General features: G+C 37.7%; 1 protein-coding gene across 2 annotated transcripts in view; it reads left to right on the top strand.

Annotated features, from left to right (window-relative positions):
• Positions 1–24,550, top strand: part of CUNH18orf54 (chromosome unknown C18orf54 homolog) — a 28,045-nt gene that overhangs the window by 266 nt on the left and 3,229 nt on the right. The window contains exons 2-8 of one of the 2 annotated variants that reach the window (XM_051201014.1): positions 105–438; positions 2,225–2,541; positions 3,486–4,274; positions 4,729–4,879; positions 7,572–7,674; positions 13,363–13,494; positions 22,651–22,721. In XM_051201014.1, the coding sequence (XP_051056971.1) occupies positions 2,262–2,541; positions 3,486–4,274; positions 4,729–4,879; positions 7,572–7,674; positions 13,363–13,494; positions 22,651–22,721 (1,526 nt within the window). In that variant the 5' untranslated portion in view covers positions 105–438; positions 2,225–2,261. Of the gene's footprint in view, positions 1–104; positions 439–2,224; positions 2,542–3,485; positions 4,275–4,713; positions 4,880–7,571; positions 7,675–13,362; positions 13,495–22,650; positions 22,722–24,550 lie in introns of both variants that reach the window. The other variant, XM_051201013.1, reaches the window with a different exon arrangement.

The raw sequence follows: 24,550 nt of genomic DNA, 5'->3' as shown, positions 1-24,550 counted from the left end.
GGCCCGGGGGCCCCGGCAAGGCTCGGGGCTGCGGGTTTGGGGGTCTCGGCTGCCGCAGGAAGCATGTACTCACTGAAGGCCGTGTCTCTGACCGCGACCCGCAGGGACGCTGCCGCCCCGCACACACCGATGGGCCAGCGCCGGGCAGCCCGAGGTCCGCGAAAGTCACCGTGTTCCCGGCCCATCGACGTTTCCTCTGCAGACGAGGCCGGCCTAGGCTTCCGAACCCTCGGAGCTGCAGTTTCCAGGCGTCGTTCTTCCTAACTTCCAGAGCGATCCAGAGTTAACTTCCAGTGCAACTTCCTTTGCACTGTTGGCACAAATATTCTTCTTGTGTTTGGAATCAAGGGGGTTGCAGTTTCCTCCCCTAAGTTTACCATTCAACGCGATGAATTTCATTTTGGAGGTTTCAAACCGACGCGCTCGCGGAGGGAATGGGTAAGATACATGGGGTTTATTTAAAATACGTGTAATTGGAAACAGTCCTGTGGCTGAAATGGAAGGGGAGGTATCGTACACAGTTGAAGTGTGTTGATAATTGTTGGAAGCAGGGCTACAGTTGCTCAGGGGTTTCTAAAACTATTCTGCACAGGCTTGAAAACTTAACCAAAGAATTTCGGATTTTCTTTCGTTTTGTTATGTAGATGGAGCTAACCCTCAGCCACCCACTGAGAACTAAATCCAACAACTTTCTCTTTTGAAGAATTTACTTGTTCTTGAGTTTTTGAATGGAATTGGCAGCCTAATTTGTATTCTGTTAAGACATAAATGGTACTCAAGCGGATTTAGTTGAGCTAATTTAAAGATTCGTAAGAAGGATAAAGAAAGCATTGATTTTGCCTAGTTCCTCTTTAAAGAAAAACTAATAGCGGGGTGTTGAGCAACTGTGAATATTATATTCTGCTATTGCTAACCAATGCTGCTTCTTCCCTCAGCCTCTAAGTGCTAGGCATACAGGCAGGAGCTACAGCAACCCTCTGACTTTCATTTAGTTAGAAAAGTTGTTATATTTTAAATTTGTCATTGCTAATATTACATTAATCAAAAAAATTTCCAAAATTATCACCAGGATTAAATGTTTGACCTTGCAACATCATAGCATGTGTCACATCCTATTCGTGAAGTTTTAGTACAGAAAATACTTCAATTCTCAATAACTATTATGCTCTGAGTTAATAACTGTCTGTTCTGTTATTTCTTGTTTACAGATATATTCTTGTTGTGCTAAGAGTTCTCTCACTGTAAATAGAAAAACAGAAAGTTGAATATATTCAATGAATTTCCAAATCAGTTAAACTTGCTTAAGAAAGCAACGAATCTATTAAGAATTGAAAATACAGGAGCTGGAGAAACTGCCTACTCTTACAGAGGACCCAGGTTCAATTCCTGGCACCCACATGTTGGCTCACAAATACCTATGCCTGTAGTTCCAGGGGATCTGCAGCCCTTTTTGACTTTCCTGGGCACCAGGCACACATGTGGTCCACACATGTACATGTAGGCACACAACCTGTACACATGAAATACGATTTAAACTAATTTACAAAGAATCAATAGTACCAAAGATATGAAGGTCAAGAGGAGATTCTTAATTTTTAAGAAGCTTATAGCTAGCCCATTCTGAAATAAGATTTGTCAATTGCATATTTCTGTAGATAAGTATTATTTTGTTCTTTATAGTTTTTTTTTTTTTTTTTGGCAGAAGAGTTGGCTAAAATTTTATATTGCTGCTTGTTATCCCTTGTTCCTTCTTGTTTCTGATGCTTTATTTGATGGCTTAAAAATTGACTACCTGATGGCTTAAAAATTGACTACCTGCTATCTGGAATGCATGGCAGTAAGCTTGTAAGTCTTAAAGAAATACTGTCTGTTGGAGAATGATAGGTATTGTGATGTCATAGACTATATCACCATAATAAAAAAGAACTGTCCCTTAGTAGTTTTTAGGACTTTGAAAAAGTGAGGACCCTTTCCTCAACATTCCGTGTATATGCTGAGATAATTTTTGTATGTGTATTTACAAGCACATAGTAGGTATTCAGTTTTTTTTCTAAATCATTCATGAAACGACTATCAGTAAAGATAATAGAAAACATTCAGTGCTTAAATAGAAATACCTATTGTTGATAATTTTATTAATGAAAAATTTTGTGTGCACATTGAAGTTTTTATTGCTTATGGTCATTATCCACTGACACTGGAACATTTTGCTTTTGTATTGCAGTATTTAATGGAAATGAATAACTCATTTTGAGAAAACCATGGCAAAATCAAACACAAAACACAGAATTTGTTCCCGGGAATCTTCAGTGTCTTCTCTCCTGGCAAGCTGCAGCCTAAGTGGTAGTTCCTCCAGCTCTGATGGCTCTTTTCAGTATAAGGACAAATTGTACAGTTCTGCTTCTGAGGCTTTACAGGCCTATATTGATGATTTTGATCTAAGCAGAGAACATCCTGGAGCAAACCCTGGCAGAGTGAGCATTGATGAAGAGTCTGGTAATAAGCTGCGACTTTCCAGCTATGTGCATAAACAAAACAATGGTATGCTTTATTCTTTACACTCTCTTGCATTCTTTTATGTCCAGTGATTAACATATTAGAGGGAGGTGCCTTGTAAAGAACTTTATTTTGGAATAAAAGTAATTTATATTGCTGAATTTTGATATTTTTCTAAAATGGATTGTATACTTGTCACAATCCCAAGAGTTTTTAGCTAAGATCTTTCGACCTTGGAGAGGACACCAGTAAATATAACTAACAACAGTAAGTGGCTGATCCTAAATTCTTAAGCCATTTTTCTGTGGCATGATAGAAAGTATACTGCTATTGTTGTCTTAACAAACTGCCTAAATAATCCCAGTCATTCTGAGTTTATGCTTGCTCAGTTTCAGCTAGACAGACAGGAATATTATTATATCATTTGTATTGTATGGATCAATAGTCACAATGTACTAAGAGTCTGTCCTTAATAAAGCTTTCATGAAGATAAGTCTGGAAAAATGAGTTGTTGAGAAATACTCTACTGAACACTTGCAGAAGAGTATAGAATGGGAAGGATGTGGGTGATATATTCTAGAAGAGTCCTAGAACAGTGTTCTCTGTTTAGCCATGTCATTGCAGGGTGACTAGGAGAGAAAGCAAATTGTGTTTCCATCTGGTTTAATAGCATACTTCTCCCTATGCAGTAACCAGTTTTCAGTAATCAACCTTACTGTGACTATGTAAAAGGAATGTCTTTGTGGAGAAAGTTGAAGAAACAGTAAGTTAGAGAACACATACAAATTCGGCTGGTTGCAATATATATAGAAATTAAACACTGAAGAGGTATGAAAAAGCATATTTTATGTTTTCCAGATCATATGTTTAGTATTTCTATTCAAAACTAATGACAAAGGGAAAGCACCGAAAAGATTCTTAAATTTAAATAATTCTCATTTACTGTTGACTATTACATATGATGAAGAAAATTATGCTTTGTTTTTCAGCTTTTGAGAGTCATGGTCACAATGAGCACTTAGACTCCTTATACTACAGAAGAGAGACTATTGATAATGCGGACTCCATTAGTCTCACAACTGATGACTTGTTAAGATTTCCAGCAGATGGATCTTTTCCCTTCACTTCTGTTATACCTGGTCACCGACCAAGCAAGAAAAACAAGAAATACATTGCAAGACAGGATTCATCGGACATTAAAAAGACACCAAATTTTCACGTAGACCCTATTCCCAAGAGCAAGGATAATGTAGTTACTCCTGATGTATACACAAATGTAAATGGAAAGAAATGTGGTAGGCCCAGAACCCCAAAACCTATGAATAGAAATAATAAATGTGTCTTGGAATCATCTTTATCCTTTCCTAAAGAATCATCCTTCAAGGACAGTTCAAAGTACGGTCCTGAAAAGAATTATCCAAGATGGCTCACGAGCCAGAAATCCGATCTTAATGTCTCAGGGGTAACTAGTATACCTGATTTTAAGTATCCAATTTGGCTACACAATCAAGACTTGCTACCTGATGCAAATAGTCAAAGGGTTTCTAAATTACTTAATGAAGAGGAATATTCCCCTATGCATAGTTACCAGACCCAAAGAACTACTCAGCTTACAAATAAAGTAGATTGTTTTGAATATTCTTTTCAACCTTCAAACTTTACAGATTCCTTCAGCGAGAATAAAGGAATAGTTAACAAATATAACTGTGATTCTGAAAATGGCCAGTGTCAGTGTGAGAATCCACTTCTCCCAGGAAAATCCCCAAAGCCATTCTGTGGTAATATTTTGTTTTTAGTCTTTTTTTTGTATTATATAATATATATAAAATTATACATATATATTCCATAAACAAATTTTTTTATTTTTATTTTACATATTGATCCCAGTTCCCCCTCCCTCCCTCCCTCTCTCCCTCTTTGCTTCCCTCCCTCCCTTCCTCCCTCCCTCCCTACCTCTTTCCCTCTCTCCCACTTGTTTTTAGTCTTTTAAAATGAAGGATAAGTTAAAATTTAATATACTTCGTTGAAGTTTTATGATGTAATAGCATTTTCATAATATAAATGGTTGACACTTTAAAGCTATAGAACTTCTCTGGTTTCCTTGTTTAAAGCATCATACTCTGTCCTAATTTGCTGTCATAGATGTACACATTCCAAATATTCTTATTTCCAGTTGACTATGAGATGTTTTGAGACTCCTATTTTTTTTTTAAAAAGTGTTTTTAAAATTAGGTGACAAAATTGAATTGCTTATCCTGAAGGCCAAGAAGAATCTCAGGCAGTCTACTGAAGACTTATCAAAGCCTGTGGAAAAGGATGACAGCCCTTGTTCCTTAGATAAGCTTGAAGCAGAGCGGTCATGGGAAAATGTTCCTGTTACTTTGTAAGTGACATTGTTTAGTGCACCAAATGAAAAAGTGGTATGTCCACATCAGATTTGCTTTCCACATAACTTAATAATTAACAGTGGTATGATGCATCTTTCATATTGCTTAACTTGTACATTTCATTTGTAAATATAAGATGGTGTAATGTTTCATATACTTCTATAAAATACATGCTACATATTCATTTTGTTTTACTGTTGAATTGTGTGTGTGTATATATATATGTGTGTATGTGTGATCATATGTATAAGTGTATACACACACACACACACACACACACACACACACACATATATATATAATGGAACTTGACAAAATTATGTTGCAATTGAGGTAGTATTATTGAATTCTCATTACTTTTTAAATGATACGCCTTCCTGACACTTGTCATTTACTTCTTGTCTGCATTTTGATTTTTCTCTTTTAAGTCATTGCTCTTATGAGATGACAGTGCATTTTTAGATATGATCTGTTATAGTTTGTGGGGTTCTTTTCATTTGTATACTCATTTTTCCTATGACACTATTTTTTTTAATAATTCGAAAAGTGCCTACACACCTAAGAAGAGAATGGTGTTGATCAGTGCTTATATAAGGAAGCTTTTTCATTAGTGTGTTTACTCCATCAGGACTCACCAGAACACAGTACTGGTATCTCTTCTGTGTCTTTGTTGAGTGTCTTCCCGAATTCTTGGATCTGTTTTCCTATTTTGAGAGAGTGTCATGCTCTGTAGCCTAGGCTGGCCTTCAGGTTTCAATCCTCCCCTGTCAGCCAGCTGCGTATGTAGGTTCTTTTCTATTGCTTCTCGATTGAATACTTGATTTGGGATTTCAATCATCCCATCTCATCCCTTCCTTTTGCCTTTGATACCTGAGTAAGCTCTTTAAATTTTAAAGATGGAGAAATGATAGTTACTTAGGGTCGTTAAGAGGTTCAATGGTTTGAAAATGGAAGTACTGAGGCTAGTTTTTGACCAAGATTGCTTATAAAACTATTTTCTCCTTTTAGTTTTATTTCAACAATATCTTTTTAAAAGGGAATTTATAACTAGCTTTTTTAATGTTAACTTCCTTCATTTTTCTCATTTCCTAATCAGTCATTGTGTTAGCAAAGAATAGATACAATGCTTTGTTTTCATTTGAGACCAAAATGAATAAATATCAAGGCTGATTAAAGGTAGAATTTTTGAATGTACTTACTGCATGTGTTTTGCATTTAGTGTTCTAAAAGGTAGAAAATAGATGCTGGAGAGATAAGACAGTTGGTGAAGTGCTTGCACAGGACTTGAGTGTAAGAAGCTGTGTACGGTGGTGTGCACCTGTAATCCCAGGGTCTGGGACAGACAAGAGGATCTCTGGGTTTTTAGGCAAACTAGTCTTGCTGATTTGGAAGATCATGGTTCAGTGAGAGACCTTGAAAAATAAGATAGATAATATTAGCTAAATGCATATGAGATTGATCTTGGCCCAAACATGTTCACACACCCACAACACACACACACACATGCACGCACACATGCATGTCTGTAAAAGGTAGAACATAATCAAAATCGACTAATTATACTTTAAACAGATTTTGTTGTGAAATTTTAAATATAAAAATAGGATAGTGTAGTGAACCTCTCTGTTGTCTGTATCATCAATGAATATCTAAAACTATACTGTTGAGTGGTGAGTGAGCAAAAAGACTACCCAGACTGAGAAAAAACTTATAGCAAAGTTTAAGATATGTCAACAAAGAAATGCTTCTTACTAAGAAAATGATTAGCATTAAGTGTTTGAATTTTATATAAAGATTACTGGATATTGTGTTTTAAAATTAGAAGTATAACTTTATAATGATATGAAAAGAAATAGGATAATTTCTTTTATTTCTGTGACAAATAGACTCTAAATTGGCAACATTTTTATTTTGTTGGAGTACGTTATTATTCAGAACATTAAGAAAGCAGTGACTATTGAGTATATATGGCACATTGAGAATTACTTATTTTACAGTACATGAAATAAGGACAAGAAATATAGATACTCAGGATTAAATAGGCAAATTACCTAAAGTCATGTGGAGGTGAGATTATCATTAGATAGTAACTTGTTTGGTATGTATGCATGGCTTGGGGGATTGAACTCAGAGCCTCCTGATGCTAGGATAGGACCCTGCCTCTGAGCTATACTCTCAGCTTTCCTATTATTGGGAAAAGGTACTTGTCAAACAGATGAACTTCTGAAGCTGTTCTGTAGCTGGGAGAGTCAGTTGAGGAGTAGTGGTTTACTTTATATATGTGTCATCTATAAAGCTGGAAAAAACAAGCAAGGGGTACAGGAAAGATGGGGGATTAATACATAACTCAAATATGAGTTATATCCATAACATTAATTTTTTGTTCACAACTTCAGATTATTGAGTGTGTGCTTATGTTCAGTTACAGTGTGTGGAAGCCAGGAGAGGGTGTTTTATATCTATTTATATACCTATATATCTATTTATCATCTATCTCTTGGCCCTGGAGTTCCAGGTGGATATGAGGCACATGGTGTGGGTCCTCTGAAATCATAGCACGTGCTCCTAACTGCTGAGCTGTCTCTATAGCCTCTCTTGGTTTTAAGTGAAAGATTTCAAGTTATATAATGCCTACTTTTTAAACTTTGAGAACTTAATTACTGCTTGTATCCTTTAAAACCTGTTTAGCAAATCTCCTGTCCCTGTTAAAGCTGATGATAATCCTCAACAAAATTCCAGGACACAATATATTAATGAGATTCTTGAAGACTTTTTAAAAGATGAGAACCAGGTGAGTAAAGTTAATTTTTTTATATTAATTTATTTGTTTAATTTTTATTTTCCATATCGGTCCCAGTTCCCTCTTCCACATGTAGGGTGATGTCCTCCAGGAGGGGTCATCTAAATCTGTGACGTCATTTGAACTAGGGACTAGGACTTCTCTCCTGTCTCTAGGTTAAGCGAGTATCCCTCCATGGGGGATGTGCCCCCGTAAAGTTAATTTTTATAGTGAAAGAAAGTCTCTAGTTAATTTGTGGATACTGATTTCTGTTATTTAGTATTTTAAAACAACAAAAATGTTCCCAAATCCATTTTCCCCAACATACCCATGAAACCATGACTACTTTAATTGTTTTTAGTATTCTAAAGTACAAGAAATTAAAGTTGAATTATACATGTAGTTTGAACTGTCATTACATTGTGTTGCCCCCACCCTTGGAAAACATAAAGGAGACCATTGTAGGGGACATGACCTTTTTCTTTGTAGGCCATCTCTTTAATAATATACATACCATAATAATTTAAATTATTACCTTATTTTACAAAGTCAGTTTATGTGTCTTACCGATACAAATGTACATGTATGCTGTTAAGAAATGATGATTTGAATTAAAAATATGTGTATGGCTGACATGTTGAAGGATTATCAGGATGAGTTAGTGTGGCTCCATCAGAAGGAGCAAGCAAAAGAATGGTAAGAATGTGGCTACATGGCTAGGAGCCTTATGAAGTAGAAAGTGAAATGAGACTCTAGAGGAGAAGTAGAGAACTCGTGCGGGAGACCATTGCAATCTTCAGAATAGTAGAGAATGATTTGAATAGAGTAGGCACATTGGAGGTGGCCAGCAATTGCTGGATTTGAGATGTGTCTTGAAGGAATCCAAGATATTCTACACAAGCAGCTAGGTGATGACATTACTTAGTAAAGGAACATTGGCAAAGAAACAAATGTTAAGAGAATTTTTAAGGTTTGGGCAGATCCTAGGTAGTACTTTCCTATCCATACTCTGTCTCTTTGCTTGGTATCTGTTTCCCTTACTGCGGAGATGCTCATGCCATCCCTTTTATCTTGGATTGGCTTCCAAGGTTCTATTTTTCCACATGTGTGATTTTTGTTTTTTAACCTCCTGAGACTCATGAGTGTCTCTCCATCCTCGAGGGAATGTTTCAGTTTTGAGGAAACCCCCATCACCAGTAGCTGCGAGGACACATCATTCTAGCATCAGCATACAGGTTAAATTGACTGAAATCTGTCCCCGATAACCAGCCTACATAGAGTATGCTGTTAGGTAAAAAATTACTAAGTGTAGAGGTGGCAAAGGAATGAGGACAAGGGGAGAAGCAAGGTGAAATAAAGGGCAGGGAAGTAAGCAGAGGAGTAGAGAAGAATGTTTTGGAAGGAGAGAGAAAAGTCCAAGAGATTTAAAAAAATAAATAATAAAAGAAAAAGATAATTTACCAATAATGAACAATTTCCTAACTAAAATTAGACATATGTAATGGTAGAACAACAACCATAAAAATATTAAAGGCTTTTCTTAAAAACAAAACAAAACAAAATCAAGGTAAAGTCAAAATTGTACTAAACATATAAATGGGAAACATGAGGTAAAAAAAGCTTGTCTCTGAAAAAACATAAATAAAATTAGGTAAGTATATTGAGGAGAGTAAAAAATAGAACTGTAAAGTAAAAGGAATAGCTAATGCATAATACAAAGAAGAAGGAAAATATGGAGCAAAAAAGGAAAGGAGAGAAGAGAAAGGAAAGGAGAGAAGAGAAAATAAGTTTGCATTTGGAATGGCTTTTAGGTGGTTAGATATTGGAGGTCAGCTCTGTGTGGGTAGAGGGTCAGCTGGACTTCTAGACTCAGTGTTTTTTGTGTTATTGGGGCTGGTGCTAAGTTTGTGTTGAACAAGGGTGGGATGTCTACTAGAGCTGTCTATTAACTTCCTTGTGTTGTACACCAGGGGCCTCTGCTGCCCATACTTAGATCTGCAGTCAAATATTTTTACAGTACAGAGAGAAGGCAACTTTGGCACTGAGATTCATGTAGGCTGATGCTTTTATTAACTCTGAAATAAAAACATTAACCATTCTGTTAGAGGGATGTGACTGAATATTATTAGTTTGCTGGAGCTTCAGAGTTCTTGGACACACCAGCAGTAATTCCCATTGCTTCAGACTTGCTGACCTCAGACTCTTGACTATCAGATTATAGTGTTTTTCTCAGTTGATGAAGCTACTAAGGGTGAGTCTCCTTCCTGCTACACCATTAACTACCTGTGCTAAACCAAATGATGTCTGCATGTGTGTGTGTGTGTGTGTGTGTGTGTGTGTGTGTGTGTGTGTGTGTGTATGTATGTATGTATGTATGTATGTATGTATGTATGTATGTATGTGATTTAGCAGTGTCTCGGGTCTCTTATTCTCCATAAAATTCTCCCAGCATCTGTTTCAGCAACAGGTTGAATTTAGGCCTCCAGTTCTCAGACTCATCAAGGGTATCTTAATTTAAATGAATAGGTACTTGTACTTGGAATGATAATGGCCCCCATATTTTCATGTGTTTGAGTACTTGGTCATCAGTTGACAGAATTGTTTGGAAAGAATTAGGTGTGGACTTGTTGAGGAAGTGTGTCATCTTACTTTTGGGTCTTGGGCATTGAGGTTTCAAAAGACTTTTACCATTCCAAATGTGCTTCCTCTCTGCTTCCTACTTGTAGATGAAGATGTGAGTTCCCGCTATTCCTGCTACTGTCATGGGCTCTAACCCTCTGAAACTGTAAGCCCAGATAAATGCTTTCTTTCTTAAGTTGCCTTGGTCATGGTATTTTAGCACAATGGAAAATACTTAAGACCAGTACCCTGTCAAGATGCCATTGTAGCAGGAGTGTTCTCCATTGCTCCTCCATCCTGCTGGAGAAGTCACAAAAGAAGTTAACACAACTTTCAGCCATTTCTGAAGCTTGAGAGAGCTGTGATCTGATTTTGTGGGTAAGCCTGTTTGTTCAAGTCAACTAGGGCACCCTCAGTATTGATGAAGCTTCTGTTTCCCACTATTTACCAGGGAGCTGTTGGGTTCAGCTTACTTCTTACCACATTGTTAACCTTCTGTTTATCTATACTTCTTAGCTGTCCTGTCTTAATTTCTCAATTTCCACAGGCCAGTCTTTGTTCTCTTTGGGATAGGATCTTTTTTTTTTTTTTTTTTTTTCTTGTTCTGATACTTCTCCATAACCAGCTCACATGGAGGCAGTTTTTTTAGTCTGTTACTTAGAGGAAGTTTAACTAGTTTTTGGAATGTGTAAAACATGACTGGATCAGAGGAACAAAAATGTCTTCAGAGACATTCAATATTAGATTTCAGTGATAGGTCTCAGAAAATTGAATGATGAATACTGACTTTCAGCCTAACTGGATCCTTACACTGCTGCTTTTTCTGAACTTTTAGTTTATTGTAGTAAAGTATACTTGACAAAAATGCCATGTTAATTCATTTTTAAGTATATAGTTCAGTGACATTTTAATAACTTGATATTCTTACAACCATCACCAACAACTCTATCCAGAACCTTTTCATCTCCCCAAATTAAATCTCATTCCCATTTAAGCACTAACTACTCATTCTTCTCCCCCATCTCCTGATGAAAGGGATATATCTGTTTTCTGTAACTGTGAAGTAGCCACTTTAGGGACCTCCTAAGAAATGTCATGAATAAAAAATGAATAAATTAAAAATCCTTATACTATCTTCAAAGAATTGACCATCCTGTATACTTAAGTACTGTCATGCTCTTTGAATATATGGAAAGTTAGCATATTTGGATGTTAGGTCTTTAAGTAGAAGGCTCTAAAGAGGTTAAAAGACAGCATCTCTGTATGAAAACATATACACAAGCATGCACACACGCACACACACACACACTCATATAATTGAAAATCTAGTTTTAAATCTCATGTCTATGTAAGAGGAAAGATAGTGTTTCTGAGTTTAGTTCATTTTCTACATGATTTCCAGTTTCATTTCATTTTCTTGCAAATGTAATTTTTTTCTTTGTGCCTGCTTAAACTTTTGTGCTTATGTACCACATTTTTTTTTATAGAGTCAGCTGTAGTTGTACATAAAGGTTGGTTCCATTTCCTGGTCATTATGAATAGTACACATGGATATACAAGTGTCTCTGGCGTGTTGTTGTAGTTCTTTGGGTATATAACAAGGGTAGTAGCTGGATTTTATGGTAGTTCTTTTTTTCAGTTTTTGAGGACTGATCGTTCCATTTACGTAGTGACTGTAAAAATGGTACATTTTCATAAGCCAGTGAGTCAGGCTTTCTCTTATACAGACCAGTGAAAATATACTTGAAAGTGTGTTGAGAAAGATTTATTTGAAATATGGTTTGCATTCAGTTGACAACTAATTTCTTTTAGATATTTGAAAAGAACATTTTGGTTTATCTGGATTCTGAAGACATTTTTGTCCAAAAACTATGGTTTTGAGATGTAAAATAAATGTACAATATTAATTTTGTACAATATTAATTTTCAAGTATCAAGAATTAGGAAGAATATGCTAAACTGCTTATTACTATTTATATTCACCTAGAGACTAGGTATGGAGAAGTGGTGACTTAGTAGACACTGGGTATATCAACAACACTCCAAGTTAGGCCCATGCCTAGGAGTAGTTAGCCCACACACACACACACACACACACACACACACACACACACACACACACACCGCTTTTTCTTTGACAAATATATATATATTTGTCAAATATATAATGAAATACTTTGACGTTCAAAATACCCCCATATGCCCCCAACATTCCTCTCCCTCAGCTTCATGCCTTGTTTTCTTTTGTTGTTATTTGTTTTAATAACACTAAATCCAGTTGATGCTGTTCATATGTGATGGGTGGAGCATCATCCTCAAAAAAGAGTGATTCCTCTCCCAGCAACTATTAACTTCTAGTCACTTCTAGTCACTTTTCAGTAAAGGATGGGGCCTGGTGATCATTTACGTCCTGGGATGTTGGCTGGTTCCTCTTCTTTCGCTTTTATACGTGCAACCAGAGCTGTTGTGAGCTCCAGAGGATAGCACAGCACACCTCTTAGCTCTTTGTTTCCTCTCCCATGGTATAGCCTTAGCCATGTGGCATTAATACAGATGTCTGAATTATGACTGAGAAATCATTCTTGCATTCTCATCATTTTAACTAGTTTTGTATCTCTCCATTGATTATACTGTCCACTATGAAAAGAAGCTGCCCTACCAAGGCTGAGAACAGCTCAGGTCTATGGTTATAAATATAAATATGTAGAAATCAATTTAGATAACTTGACCACTTAGCAGAATAACAGTGGTAAAGTTCTACTTTAGACTTGTGACCTCCCCTAGCCATGAGCTGCTGATCAGACTTCATAAAATTCCTTTCTGTGGCACATACCTCTAATCCAGTCAGACTGCTACTACCCTGTCATGGTGCTACCATATCGGTAGGCACATCTTTTCTGGCAGGTTGAGTAGCTTTTGCAGGGTCTAGTGCTAGGTAAGACCACAAATACAACAGATTGGATTTTTAAAAATGCCAATTTTAATACATTGTCTGGGTTGTTGCATTAATTCTTTGCTGAGAAACAATGTCCTTTTTTCCTTTTATACTTGAATAATTTAATTTATCTCATTTAACTTTAGAGCTCTACCCTATCTGGAGGCAAACATCATGGTCCTGTTGAAGCCTTGAAACAAATGTTATTTAACCTTCAAGCAGTACAAGAAAGTTTTAATCAGAATAAAAATACAGAGCCAAAAGAAGAGATTAAACAAGTAAGCATGAACTTAAGAATTGAGATGTATGATTTTTAATCTAATATTGTATGTTAATTTTCTCATTAAAGTGGCAGGATATATGATATTAACATGATTTATTTTGACTTGTAGTTTCAGAGCTTTCAGTTCATAATCGTTGGCTCCACTGATTCAGGACCTATGAAGGGCAGAACAGCAAGGCAGCGGTGTTAGGAAGTAGGGTGGGGAAAGGCTGTGCATCTCATTATCCTACTAAGGTATAAGAGTCAGGAAGGGACTGGAGAGCAAGTTTAACCTTTGATAAGACAGACCTCAGTGAGCAGCTTCTTCCAGTTAGGTCCTGTCGCTCAGCTCAGTTTCTACAACTTCTCAAAATAGTGGTGCTGGTTGAGGATCAACCCTTGAGCTATGAGAGCACTCAAATTCAAAGTTAAAACATATTTCACCAGATTGTTTTAGACTTACCTCTAATTCCATGGTATAGGCATGCCATATACCAGTGTTGGATAGTTATAGATTTTTTTTAAATAAACAAGTCCATTTAAATCAAACATTTATAGACAATATTTGGGAATTTGGGCATCGTTCTTTCCAAACTACTTCCTGCTGGTAAGGGGCGCTTTCATGGGGGATTCTAAGAAGATGCAGAAATCCTGGCTGTAGTCTGTAAGGCTGCTTTGTCCAGCTGTTTTGAATGTAGGATCTCCTGGTACTCTGTTTCAGGCGGTCTGGCTGGATCAAACCACATTAGTCTGGAAGGAATCCACAGCTTTTCATTTTCTGTGGAAACAAAACTAGAAATCCTTTTCCCCAGTAACTTGCCCTTGAATTTAAATTTTGGAGTCAAAGCATTTTTTTTTAAATATATTATTTTACATGTTGATCTTTGTTCCCCCTCTCTCCTTCTCTCCCTCCTTCCTACCCTCCCTCCCTCCCTTTTACCCTCTCTGCCCTCTCACATGCACCCTAACCACCCTCCCCTCCCATCCCCCCACCCCAGTTCCATATGTAGGCGAATGCCATCCAGTTGGGGTCATGTAGATCTGACAGGTCATGTGAAATAGGGACTAGGGCTTCTCTCCTGTCTCTAGGTTAAGGCAGTTATCCCTTCATGGGGGATGTGTTAGCAAGGTCCTTTTGTGCACCAGGGATACATCTTGGCTCCACTGTCTGAGGTCCCTTAGATTGCTCAGCCCTTCTGGTTGAGACCCATATTCAGGGGGGCCTGAGTCAGTCCCATGCTGGCTTCCCAGCTATCAGTCTGGTGGCCGTTAGCTCCTCCTTGTTTAGGTAAGCTGTCTCTATGTGTTTCTGCAGCCTGGTCTGGTCCTCTCCATCTGCATCTGGGTTCTACTTCGACTCAGTGTTTATGTATGTTTGCTCCTGTTTCTAACAGGTATTAGATGAGGGCTCCATGGATAAGTTAGTTGTTGATCTCAATATCCGGGAAGGGCGTTTATGGTAGCCTTTCCACAGATGCTCAAATTGTTAGTTGGCAGCAGTCTTGTAGTTCTCTAGACTTTTCTTTGTGTTCAATTTTATCTTCAAACCAATATTGGCTCCCTCTTTTATGTGCTCTCTCTCTCTCTCTCTCTCTCTCTCTCTCTCTCTCTCTCTCTCTCACTCTCTCTTGTCTTCTATTCCTCCCCTGACTCTATCTTCCTAGTCACACGTGTTTTCCTTTCCTCCCCCTCGTTTTCTCCTACTTCTCTCTCCATTCGCTGTCCTCCCCCACTTCCCCTGTGCTCTGGGGAACTTGTTCCTTCCTGGTTCTGTGAGGGACTTTATATGAATCTCTTGAAATCACCTTGTATCCTAGTTCCTCTGGTGGTGTGAATTATAGGCTGGCGATCCTTTGATCTAGGTCTAAAATCCATATATGAGTGAGTACATTCTATGTTTTTCTTTTTGTGACTGGGTTACCTCATTCAGGATGGTTTCTTCAAGTGCCATCCACTTGCCTGCGAATTTCAAGATACCATCATTTTTTTCTGCAGAGTAGTATTCCATTGTGTAGATGTGCCATATCTTCATTAACCATTCTTCAGTTGAGGAGCATCTAGGTTGCTTCCAGGTTCTTGCTATTACAAATAGTGCTCCTATGAACATGGTTGAACAGATGTCTTTTTTGCATGGACTTGGATCATTTGGGTATTTGCCTAAGAGGGGGATTGCCGGGTCCTGTGGTAAACTAATTCCCATTTTCCTGAGGAACTGCCATACTGATCTCCAAAATGGCTGTATGAGTTTGCACTCCCACCAGCAGTGGAGGAGTGTTCCCCTTTCTCCACATCCTCTCCAGCATGAGTTGTCATTGGTGTTTATAATTTTAGCCATTCTGGCAGGAGTAAGATGGTGTCTCAAAGTTGTTATTTGCATTTCCCTGATAGCTAAGGATGTAGAGCACTTTCTTAAGTGTCTTTCAGCCGTTTTGATTTCCTCTCTTGAGAATTCTTTCTTCAGTTCTGTACCCCATTTTTTAATAGAGTTATTTGGTGTTTTGGTGACTAGTTTCTTGTGTTTTTTGTATTTTTGGAGATCTGCCCTTTGTCAGATATAGGATTGGTGAAAATCTTTTCCCAATCTGTGGGCTGCCATTTGGTCTTGTCCACTGTGTCCTTTGCCTTACAGAAGCTTCTAAGTTTGAAGAGGTTCCATTTATTAATTGTTTCTCTCAGTGTCTGTGCCCCTGGAGTTATGTTCAGGAAGCAGTCTCCTATAACAATTTGTTCAAGGGTACCTCCTACTTTCTCTTCTAAGAGGTTCAATGTGGCTGGATTGATGTTGAGGTCTTTGATCAATTTGGACTTGAGTTTTGTGCATGGCGACAGACATGGGTCTATCTGCAGTCTTCTACACACCCTCATCCAATTGTGCCAGCACCATTTGTTGAAGATTCTGTCCTCGCCCCATTGTATAGTTTTAGCTGTTTTGTTGAAAATCAGGTGTTCATAGGTGCGTGGGTTAATATCAGGATTTTCAATTCGATTCCATTGGTCTACCTGTCTATTTTTGTGCCAATACCAGTCTGTTTTCAGAACTATAGCTTTGTAGTAGAGCTTAAAGTCATGAATGGTGATGCCTCCTGAAGTTCTTTTATTGTATAGAGTTGTTTTGGCTATCCTGGGTCTTTTGTCTTTCCATACAAAGTTGATTGTTATCTTTTCAAGGTCAGTGAAGAATTGTGGTGGGATTTTAATGGAGATTGCATTGAATCTGTAGATTGCTTATTGGCAAGATTGCCATTTTTACTATATTTATCCTACCTATCCAAGAGCATGGGAGATCTTTCCATCTTCTTTAATTTCTTTCTTTAGAGCCACAAAGTTCTTATTATATAGGTCTTTTACTTGTTTGGTAAGCGTTACCCCAAGATACTTTATGTTGCTTGTGGCTATTGTAAAGGGTGATGTTTCTCTGTCACTATGTTGTCTGAAAAAAGTAGGGCTACTGACTTTTTTGAGTTTATCTTGTATCCTGCTAGTTTGCTGAAGGTGTTTATCAGCTATAGGAGTTCCCTGGTAGAGTTTATTTGGTGGCGTATGTAAACTTTCATATCATCTGCAAATAGAGACAGTTTGACTTCTTCCTTTCCAATTTGGATCCCCTTGATCTCCTTTTGTTGTCTTATGGCTTTAGCTAGAACTTCAAGTACAATATTGAAGAGATATGGAGAGAGAGGGCAGCCTTGTCTTGTTCCTGATTTTAGAGGAATTGGCTTAAGTTTCTCTCCATTCAGTTTGATGTTGGCTGTTGGTTTGCTGTATATTGCTCTTATTATGTTTAGGTATGTTCCTGTTATCCCTGATCTCTCCAAGATCTTTATCATGAAAGGATGTTGAATTTTGTTGAAGGCTTTTTCAGCATCTAGGGAGATGATCATATGGCTTTTCTTTTTCAGTTTGTTTACATGGTGGATCACATTGACAGATTTTCGTATGTTAAACCATCCCTGCAATCCAGGGATGAAGCCTACTTGGTCATGGTGGATGATTTCTCTGATGTATTCTTGGATTCGGTTTGCCAGTATTTTATTGAGTATTTTTGCATTGATGTTCATCAGGATATTGGTCTTTAGTTTTCTTTCTTAGTTGTGTCTTTGTGAGGCTTGGGTACCAAGGTTATTGTGGCCTCATAAAAAGAGTTTGGCAATGAACCTTCTGTTCTATTTTGTGGAACAGTTTGAGGTGTAGTGGTATTAGTTCCTCATTGAATGTCTGGTAGAATTCTGCACTGAATCCATTTGGCCTTGGACTTTTTTTGGTTGGGAGGCTTTCGATGACTGCTTCTATTTCATTGCGGGTTATAGGTCTATTTAAGTTGTTTGTCTGTTCTTGATTTAATTTTGATAAGTGATAGTTATCCAGAAATTTGTCCATTTCCTTTGAAATTTCAATTTTTGTAGAATACAGATTTTCAAAGTATGACCTGAAAATTGTCTGGATTTCCTCTGTGTCCCTTGTTATTTTCCCCTTTTCGTTTCTGATTTTGTTAACTTGCTTGTTCTCTCTCTGCTTTTTCATTAATTTGGATAAAGGTTTTTCTATCTTGTTGATTTTCTCAAAAAACCAACTCTTTGTTGCATTGATTTTTTTGTATTGTTTTCTTGGTTTCTATTTTGTTGATTTCAGTCCTCATGTTGATTATTTCTTGGCATCTACTCCTACAGAGTGAGTTCTCTCTGTTCTAAGGCTTTCAGTTGCGCTGTTAATTCTCTTATGTGACTATCCTCTGTTTTCTTCATACGGGCACTTAGTGCAAGGAACTTCCCTCGTAGCAGTGCTTTCAAGGTGTCCCATAAATTCGGGTAAGTTGTGTCCTCATTCTCGTTGAATATTAGAAAGTCCTTAATTTCTTTATTTCTTCTTTGACCCAGGAGTGGTACAATTGCACATTGTTCAGTTTCCATGAGTTTGCAGGTTTTCTGCTATTTGTGTTGTTGAATTCCAATTTTAAAGCATGGTGGTCTGATAAGGTACAGGGAACTATTCCTATTCTCTTGTATCTGTTGAGGTTTGTTATGATACCTAGTTTATGGTCGATTTTAGAGAAGGTTCCATGTGGAGCAGAGAAAAAGTTATATTCTTTTGTGTTTGGATGGAATGTTCTATAGATGTCTGTTAACCCCTGTTGAGACATAACTTCTGTTCTTTTGTTTCTTTGTTGAGTTTCTGATTTGTGGTCCTGTCTAGTGTTGAGAGTGGTGTATTGAAATCTCCCACTATAAGTGTGTGAGGTTTTATATGAGCTTTGAGTTTTAGTAGTGTTTCTTTTACGAATGTCGGTGCCTTTGTATTAGGGGCATAGATGTTCAGAACTGAGACTTTATGTTGATGGATTTCTCCTGCGTTGAATACGAAATGACAGTCTTCATCTGTTTTGATTAATTTTGGGTTGAAGTCTAACTTGTTAGATATTAGGATAGCCACATCTGCTTGCTTCTTGGTTACATTTGATTGGAAAATCTTTTCCCAACCCTTTACCCTGAGGTAATGTCTATCTTTGAAGCTTAGATGTGTTTCTTGTATGCAGCAGAAGGATGGATTCTGTCTTTGTATCCATTCTGTTAGCCTGTGTCTTTTTGTAGGTGAGTTAAGACCATTAATGTTGAGGGTGAGTAAGGACCATTGATTGTTGATGCTTGTTTGTTTTAGATTTGTTGTTGGCAGTGGTGTTGTGAATATATTTGTTCTGCTTTACCCTTGGTTTCTGGTGTAGTTGGATTATCTGTTGCCTACATTTTTGTGGGCGTAGTTACCTTCCTTGGGTTGGAGTTTTCCATCCAATACTTTCTGTAGGGCTGGATTTATAGATACGTATTGGGAAAATCTGGTTTTGTCATTAAATATCTTGTTTTATCCATCTATAGTGATTGAGAGTTTTGCTGGGTATAGTAGTCTGGGCTGGCATCCGTGTCCTCTTAATACCTTTAGAACATCTATCCAGGACCTTCTGGCCTTGAAGGTTTCCATGGAGAAGTCAGATGTAATTTTGATAGGTCTGCCTTTATATGTTACCTGTCCTTTTTCCTTCGCTGCTCTTAATAATCTTTCTTTATTCTGTATGCTAGGTGTTTTGCTTATTATATGTCGAGGGGTCTTTTTTCTTTGGTCCAGCCTATTTGGTGTTCGGTATGCTTCTTGTACTTTCATGGGCATGTCCTTCTTCAGATTTGGAAAGTTTTCTTCGATGATTTCGTTGAATATGTTTTTGGCACCTTTGAGCTTGGCTTCCTCACCTTCGTCTATGCCTATTATTCTTAGGTTTGGCCTTTTCATGGTGTCCCACATTTCCTGGATGTTTTGTGTTAAGGATTTGTTGGATTTATGATTTTCTTTGGTCGATGAATCTATTTTTTCTTGTTTATCTTCTGCGCCTGAGATTTTCTCTTCTATCTCTTGAATTCTGTTGGTTATGTTTGTGTCTGTAGTTGCCGATTTTTTGCCCAGTTTTTCTATTTCCAGCATTACTTCAGTTTGTGTTGCCTTTATTTTCTCTATTTCAGTTTTCAAGTCTTGAACCGTTTCCTTCACCTGCTTAATTGTTTTTTCTTGGCTGTCTGTACTTTCTTTACTTTCCTTAAGCAATTTGTTCATTTCTTCCACTTTTTTGTTTTTTTCCCCTCCATTTCTTTAAGGGATTTTCTCACATCATCTTTGAGGGCCTCTATCATTTTTGTCACGGTAATTTTTAAGTCGTTCCTTTCTGAATCCTCTGCTTTGTTGTGTTCCATTATAGTTGGTGTAGATTCCCTAGATTCTGGTGGTGTCATGCTTGTCTTTCTGTTTTTAGGTGTTCTTGTATTGCCGTCTTCCCATAACTTCTTCCAGTAGGTGTTGGTAGGGTTTCCCCCTCTCTCCATGGTATTTCCCTGGTGGGCTTATGTGGGTTAGAGGTTCAATATCTGTAGCTCCGGGTGGTCCAAGCTCTATAGGAAGTCTCCGCAGACAGGGACCCAGGGATGGGGCCAGGGATGAGGGTCCAGTAGAAGATGTCAGCAGGTACTCACAGTGGTCCCGCAGAGATAGGCGGATCTCTGGGAGGGGCCCGGGACTCTATCAGAGGACTGGAGGTGGGGTCAGAGACCAAGCAGGTGGAAATTACGGGTGGTCCCGCATGGATAGTCAGGTCTCCTTTGTTCAGAGTTGCTCTGAGAAGTCCCCATAAATCCCTGAAGTAGGGTGGACTGTTGACTCCACCCTCTGTCCCAGTAATCAACCAGAGTGGAGGGACAGTGGGCGGAGTAGGGCACAGGGTGGGGGGGGGCGTCTTGTGGTGGGGATGTGTGGCTGTGTATCAGAGCTCCAAGGGTGCTCTCGATGGGGATGGGGACGATGGGGACAGGACATAGGAGCAGCGGTTTCAGGGGCCAACCCAGGGAGTTGGGGGCAGAAGGTTGTAGGGGAGAGGCTGCCCCAGTTGGGCCCAGACTCACCTCTAGCCAATGGCTTGTTGAAGAGGATAAAGGCTAAGCTGATACTTGGGAAGTTTCGGATCTCACTGGAAACTGGCACTCTCCAGCTGAGGCCTCTTTCTTTAGCAGTGGCCCTGCTGTGGGGATCAAGTATCTTGCAGGTGGGAACTTAGAGTGGACCTGCAGAGATGGGATAGTTATAGATTTTTAAAGAAATTTTTACTCACATGTAGTATTAGACTTTTAAAGCGGTTCTCTCTTTCTCTCTCTTTTTTTTCTCTTTGCTTCTGAGCTATTTTTCTGCTTGTTTTATGTTTATAAGTTCAGCATCCTATTTAGAGATGCAGCTGCCACCGTTATAGTATGAAAGAGGCACTGATGTCATCTTTAAACATCCTGCAGAATTAATCTGTCTGGCTGCTGCTGCTTCTTCCTCCCTCCTTCTTTCCTCCTCCTCCTTCTTTCTTCTTCCTTCTTCTTTCTTTTTCTTCCTTCCTTCTTCCTTCTTTCTTCTTCTGTTGTCTGCCTTCTTACAAACACAACAACTTCTTCCAGGTTCTGTGAAGCCCAGAAAATGGTCTCAATTTTAGACTTCTCCACCTTTGTACTTTAGAGAAGCAAATTTATTCTTGTTACTCTGTGTTTACTGGCACTTCTGAGGACAACACTTTTTTTTTTTTTAATTCGTGTATTTCTTAGAAATTTTGAAAAATGTCTTTCTGCTTTATGCTATTCTGTAGAAGATAAATTTTCAAAGTACAGGACTATAGAGTTTATATTCTCCCATATCTACTTGCAGTGAATTCTGACTGCCATTATCTTGGAAGTGGGACATGAATATAAACCGATTAACCTATTTACTTTCAGTTTTATTTATGTTTTTGCGACAAAATTTTGATGTTTCTTATGTAATATGATGCCTTAAATAGGTATAGGTTATGGAATATCTAAATCAAGCTAATTGGTGTATATCCCCTTCTATAGGTATTTCTTATCATGAGAACATTTAGAATCTACTTGAAAATTTCAAGTCTGTAATATATTATTAAGTATGACCACTGTAGTTATATAGTGGCTAATTTGAACTTATTCCTCCTGAGTGTAATTTTAAATACTTATCAACATCTCATCTGTCATTGCTCAGCTAGCCTCTAGTTTACTGTGTGATCCAGTGACTGGAGCAATAGTTTAGTGACAAGAAGGCTTGCTCTTACAGAAGGCTCAAGTCAGGTTCCAGCACCCATGCTGGGTGGCTTGCAAATGCCTGTAACAAGAGCCCCATGGCTTTAACAGTTGTCCTTTTCACACTTCCATATGTAAGTGAGATTATGCACTGCTTGAATTTCTGTGCCTGGCTTACTTTCCTGATCAGTTTTATTGCCATTCAGTAGAGCTTTATTCTAGTCAGTGAGCTTGATGAATGAATCAGCTTTAGTATTCCAACCTGTTCCTTTAAATTACAGTATTCTTTTTTTTTTTCCTACTGGTGCTCTAATCATAGCATTAAGGTACACTATAACTAGTACTTCCCTAAATCTTAAACATCATTGACATATAACCTCTTAAGTGAAGATGTAATTTCAAGCTAAAGTAAGATTCTTTAATGGGCATATGTTTAGAAGCATATTTTAAAAGAACTGAACAATGAGTCTAAGTAGTTATAGTTTTAGAATGAAGGAAAAATGAAAATACTAATTGATCTCCAAAAATAATTTGGTATAACTGATTAATTAATTTTTTTTTTTTGGTTTTTAAAATAGGTATCAGAGGATGATTTCTGTAATGTGCAATTGAAGGAAAATATGATTCCTATTACTAGGTCTCTTCAAAAGTAAGTATTCTTTATTAATATGTACAAAAATCCATTTTAGTTATTCCTTTGATAGAAAGCAGGGTGGAATTCAGTAGTTCCAAGAGTAAATGTAAGCATATTTAAGATTCTTGTAGCATCTTATATTGTCTTCTTTTAATTTATTTTAAAATGTGATGTATGTGCTTATATGTTTGTTGTGTACCTGTGTGCATGTGGAGGCCACATGTTAACACTGATTGTCTTATTTGTGGGAAGCGTTAGTTTTTAAGAACACTGCTTTCTCTTTAAACTGTGCCACTTTCTATTTAAATAGTCCTAAGGACTAAAAAGATACTCATTTAAAATATTTAAAATAGAATGCATATGCCTGGCTCAGGTTCTCTTTCATTTCAGAATAAAAGCAGCAATTTGAGATATATAGTACTGTTGTAAATATACTATAATAATAATTTGTTATGAAATGAATTCATCTAGTCATAAATGCATCATTATTTAACATATATGAGGCTGGCTAGATCGTTCAGTGAGTAAGAGCACTTACTGCCAAGCCTGATGACTTTCAATTCCTGGAAGCCATGTAGTGAAGGATAGAACCGATTCCTGCAAATTGTTCTCTGACTTCTACAGAAGTGCCAAGGGTATGCTTACATGTACACACACACACAAATGTGTAAAAGATACGTTGTAACATGAATAAATAAATGACCCAGAGACAGATATTGAGGTTCAAACTTCAAGCTGAATAACAGAAAAGCAAAGTAGTGGGCTACTACCTCAGGCTGAATGGGCTCATCCTGCCTCCTCTCCTCAACATGGCTGAAGAATCCTCAATGTGCCTGGAGAATGAATGCTTGATACTGAGTCCTTGCTCCTGTCTTATATACCTCTCTAGTGCTGGGATTAAAGGTGTGAGCTATAATTCTCTTTTAGACTTATTCAATCTTGTGTAGATCTAGGTGACCTTGGACTCACAGAGACCTGTCTACCTCTTAATCCAGAGTTCTAGGATTAAAGGAGTGTACCACCATCTCCTAGCAACAGGTTACTGGAATTAAAGTGTCTCCTATGGTTTGTGGCTGACTTTACTTTCTGAATCCTCAGGCAAGCTTTAGTAAAATCATAAATAATATATCACTACAATACTTTACACATCTGAAGTAGAATAATATGTTTTATATAATAGTTCATTCAACTTTCTTAGTCATTTTGTCCTAAATAATAATACAGCGAACACTACAAGTTGTTTCTATTGTCAGGCAATAAGGTTCTTTATGTTTGCATTTGTTTATAGAAATATGAAATGTGGTGATATCTGAGCATTTGGAGGAATGGGTGTGAAACAGATTCCCCGTTTAGGTTTGAATACTCCCTTATCTTTTTATTTGCTGCATGTTGGCCAGATGTGGGCCTCTGTGTTAATCACTATCTGCTACAAAAAGAATTTTCTCTGATGAAGATTGTGTGAAGGGTTATTAGGAGTCAGTGCAATACTGTATATATTTAGAAGAATAATAGTAGTAGGTTCTCCCCTAGGGCCTATGGTTACCTACCCATGAGTTTTTGACCATATTAGTGGAAACAAATATTACTTATGTCTTGATCAGTAGACCTTAGTCCAATAGAAAGTGGTTGGTTACTCCTATAACATTCATGCTACTATTATAACAGTGGCACATCTTGCTAGGCTGACAGTTGAGCTCAAAGGGTTCACAATTAGGTAGGCTCGATAATAAATTCTCTCCTTAACATGCATAGTATCTTTCAGTGCTTTGAACACTAAGCAGTAGGGATGAACTTTCACATTGGTAATAGTTTGATTTCTTTATGTTCTATGACTCATGTAATGT

This window comes from Phodopus roborovskii, unplaced genomic scaffold (assembly GCF_943737965.1).
Source record: "Phodopus roborovskii unplaced genomic scaffold, PHOROB, whole genome shotgun sequence".
NCBI lineage: Eukaryota > Metazoa > Chordata > Mammalia > Rodentia > Cricetidae > Phodopus > Phodopus roborovskii.
The sequence above is the reverse complement of the archived record's forward strand: the minus strand, read 5'-3'. Positions and strand labels throughout refer to the sequence as shown.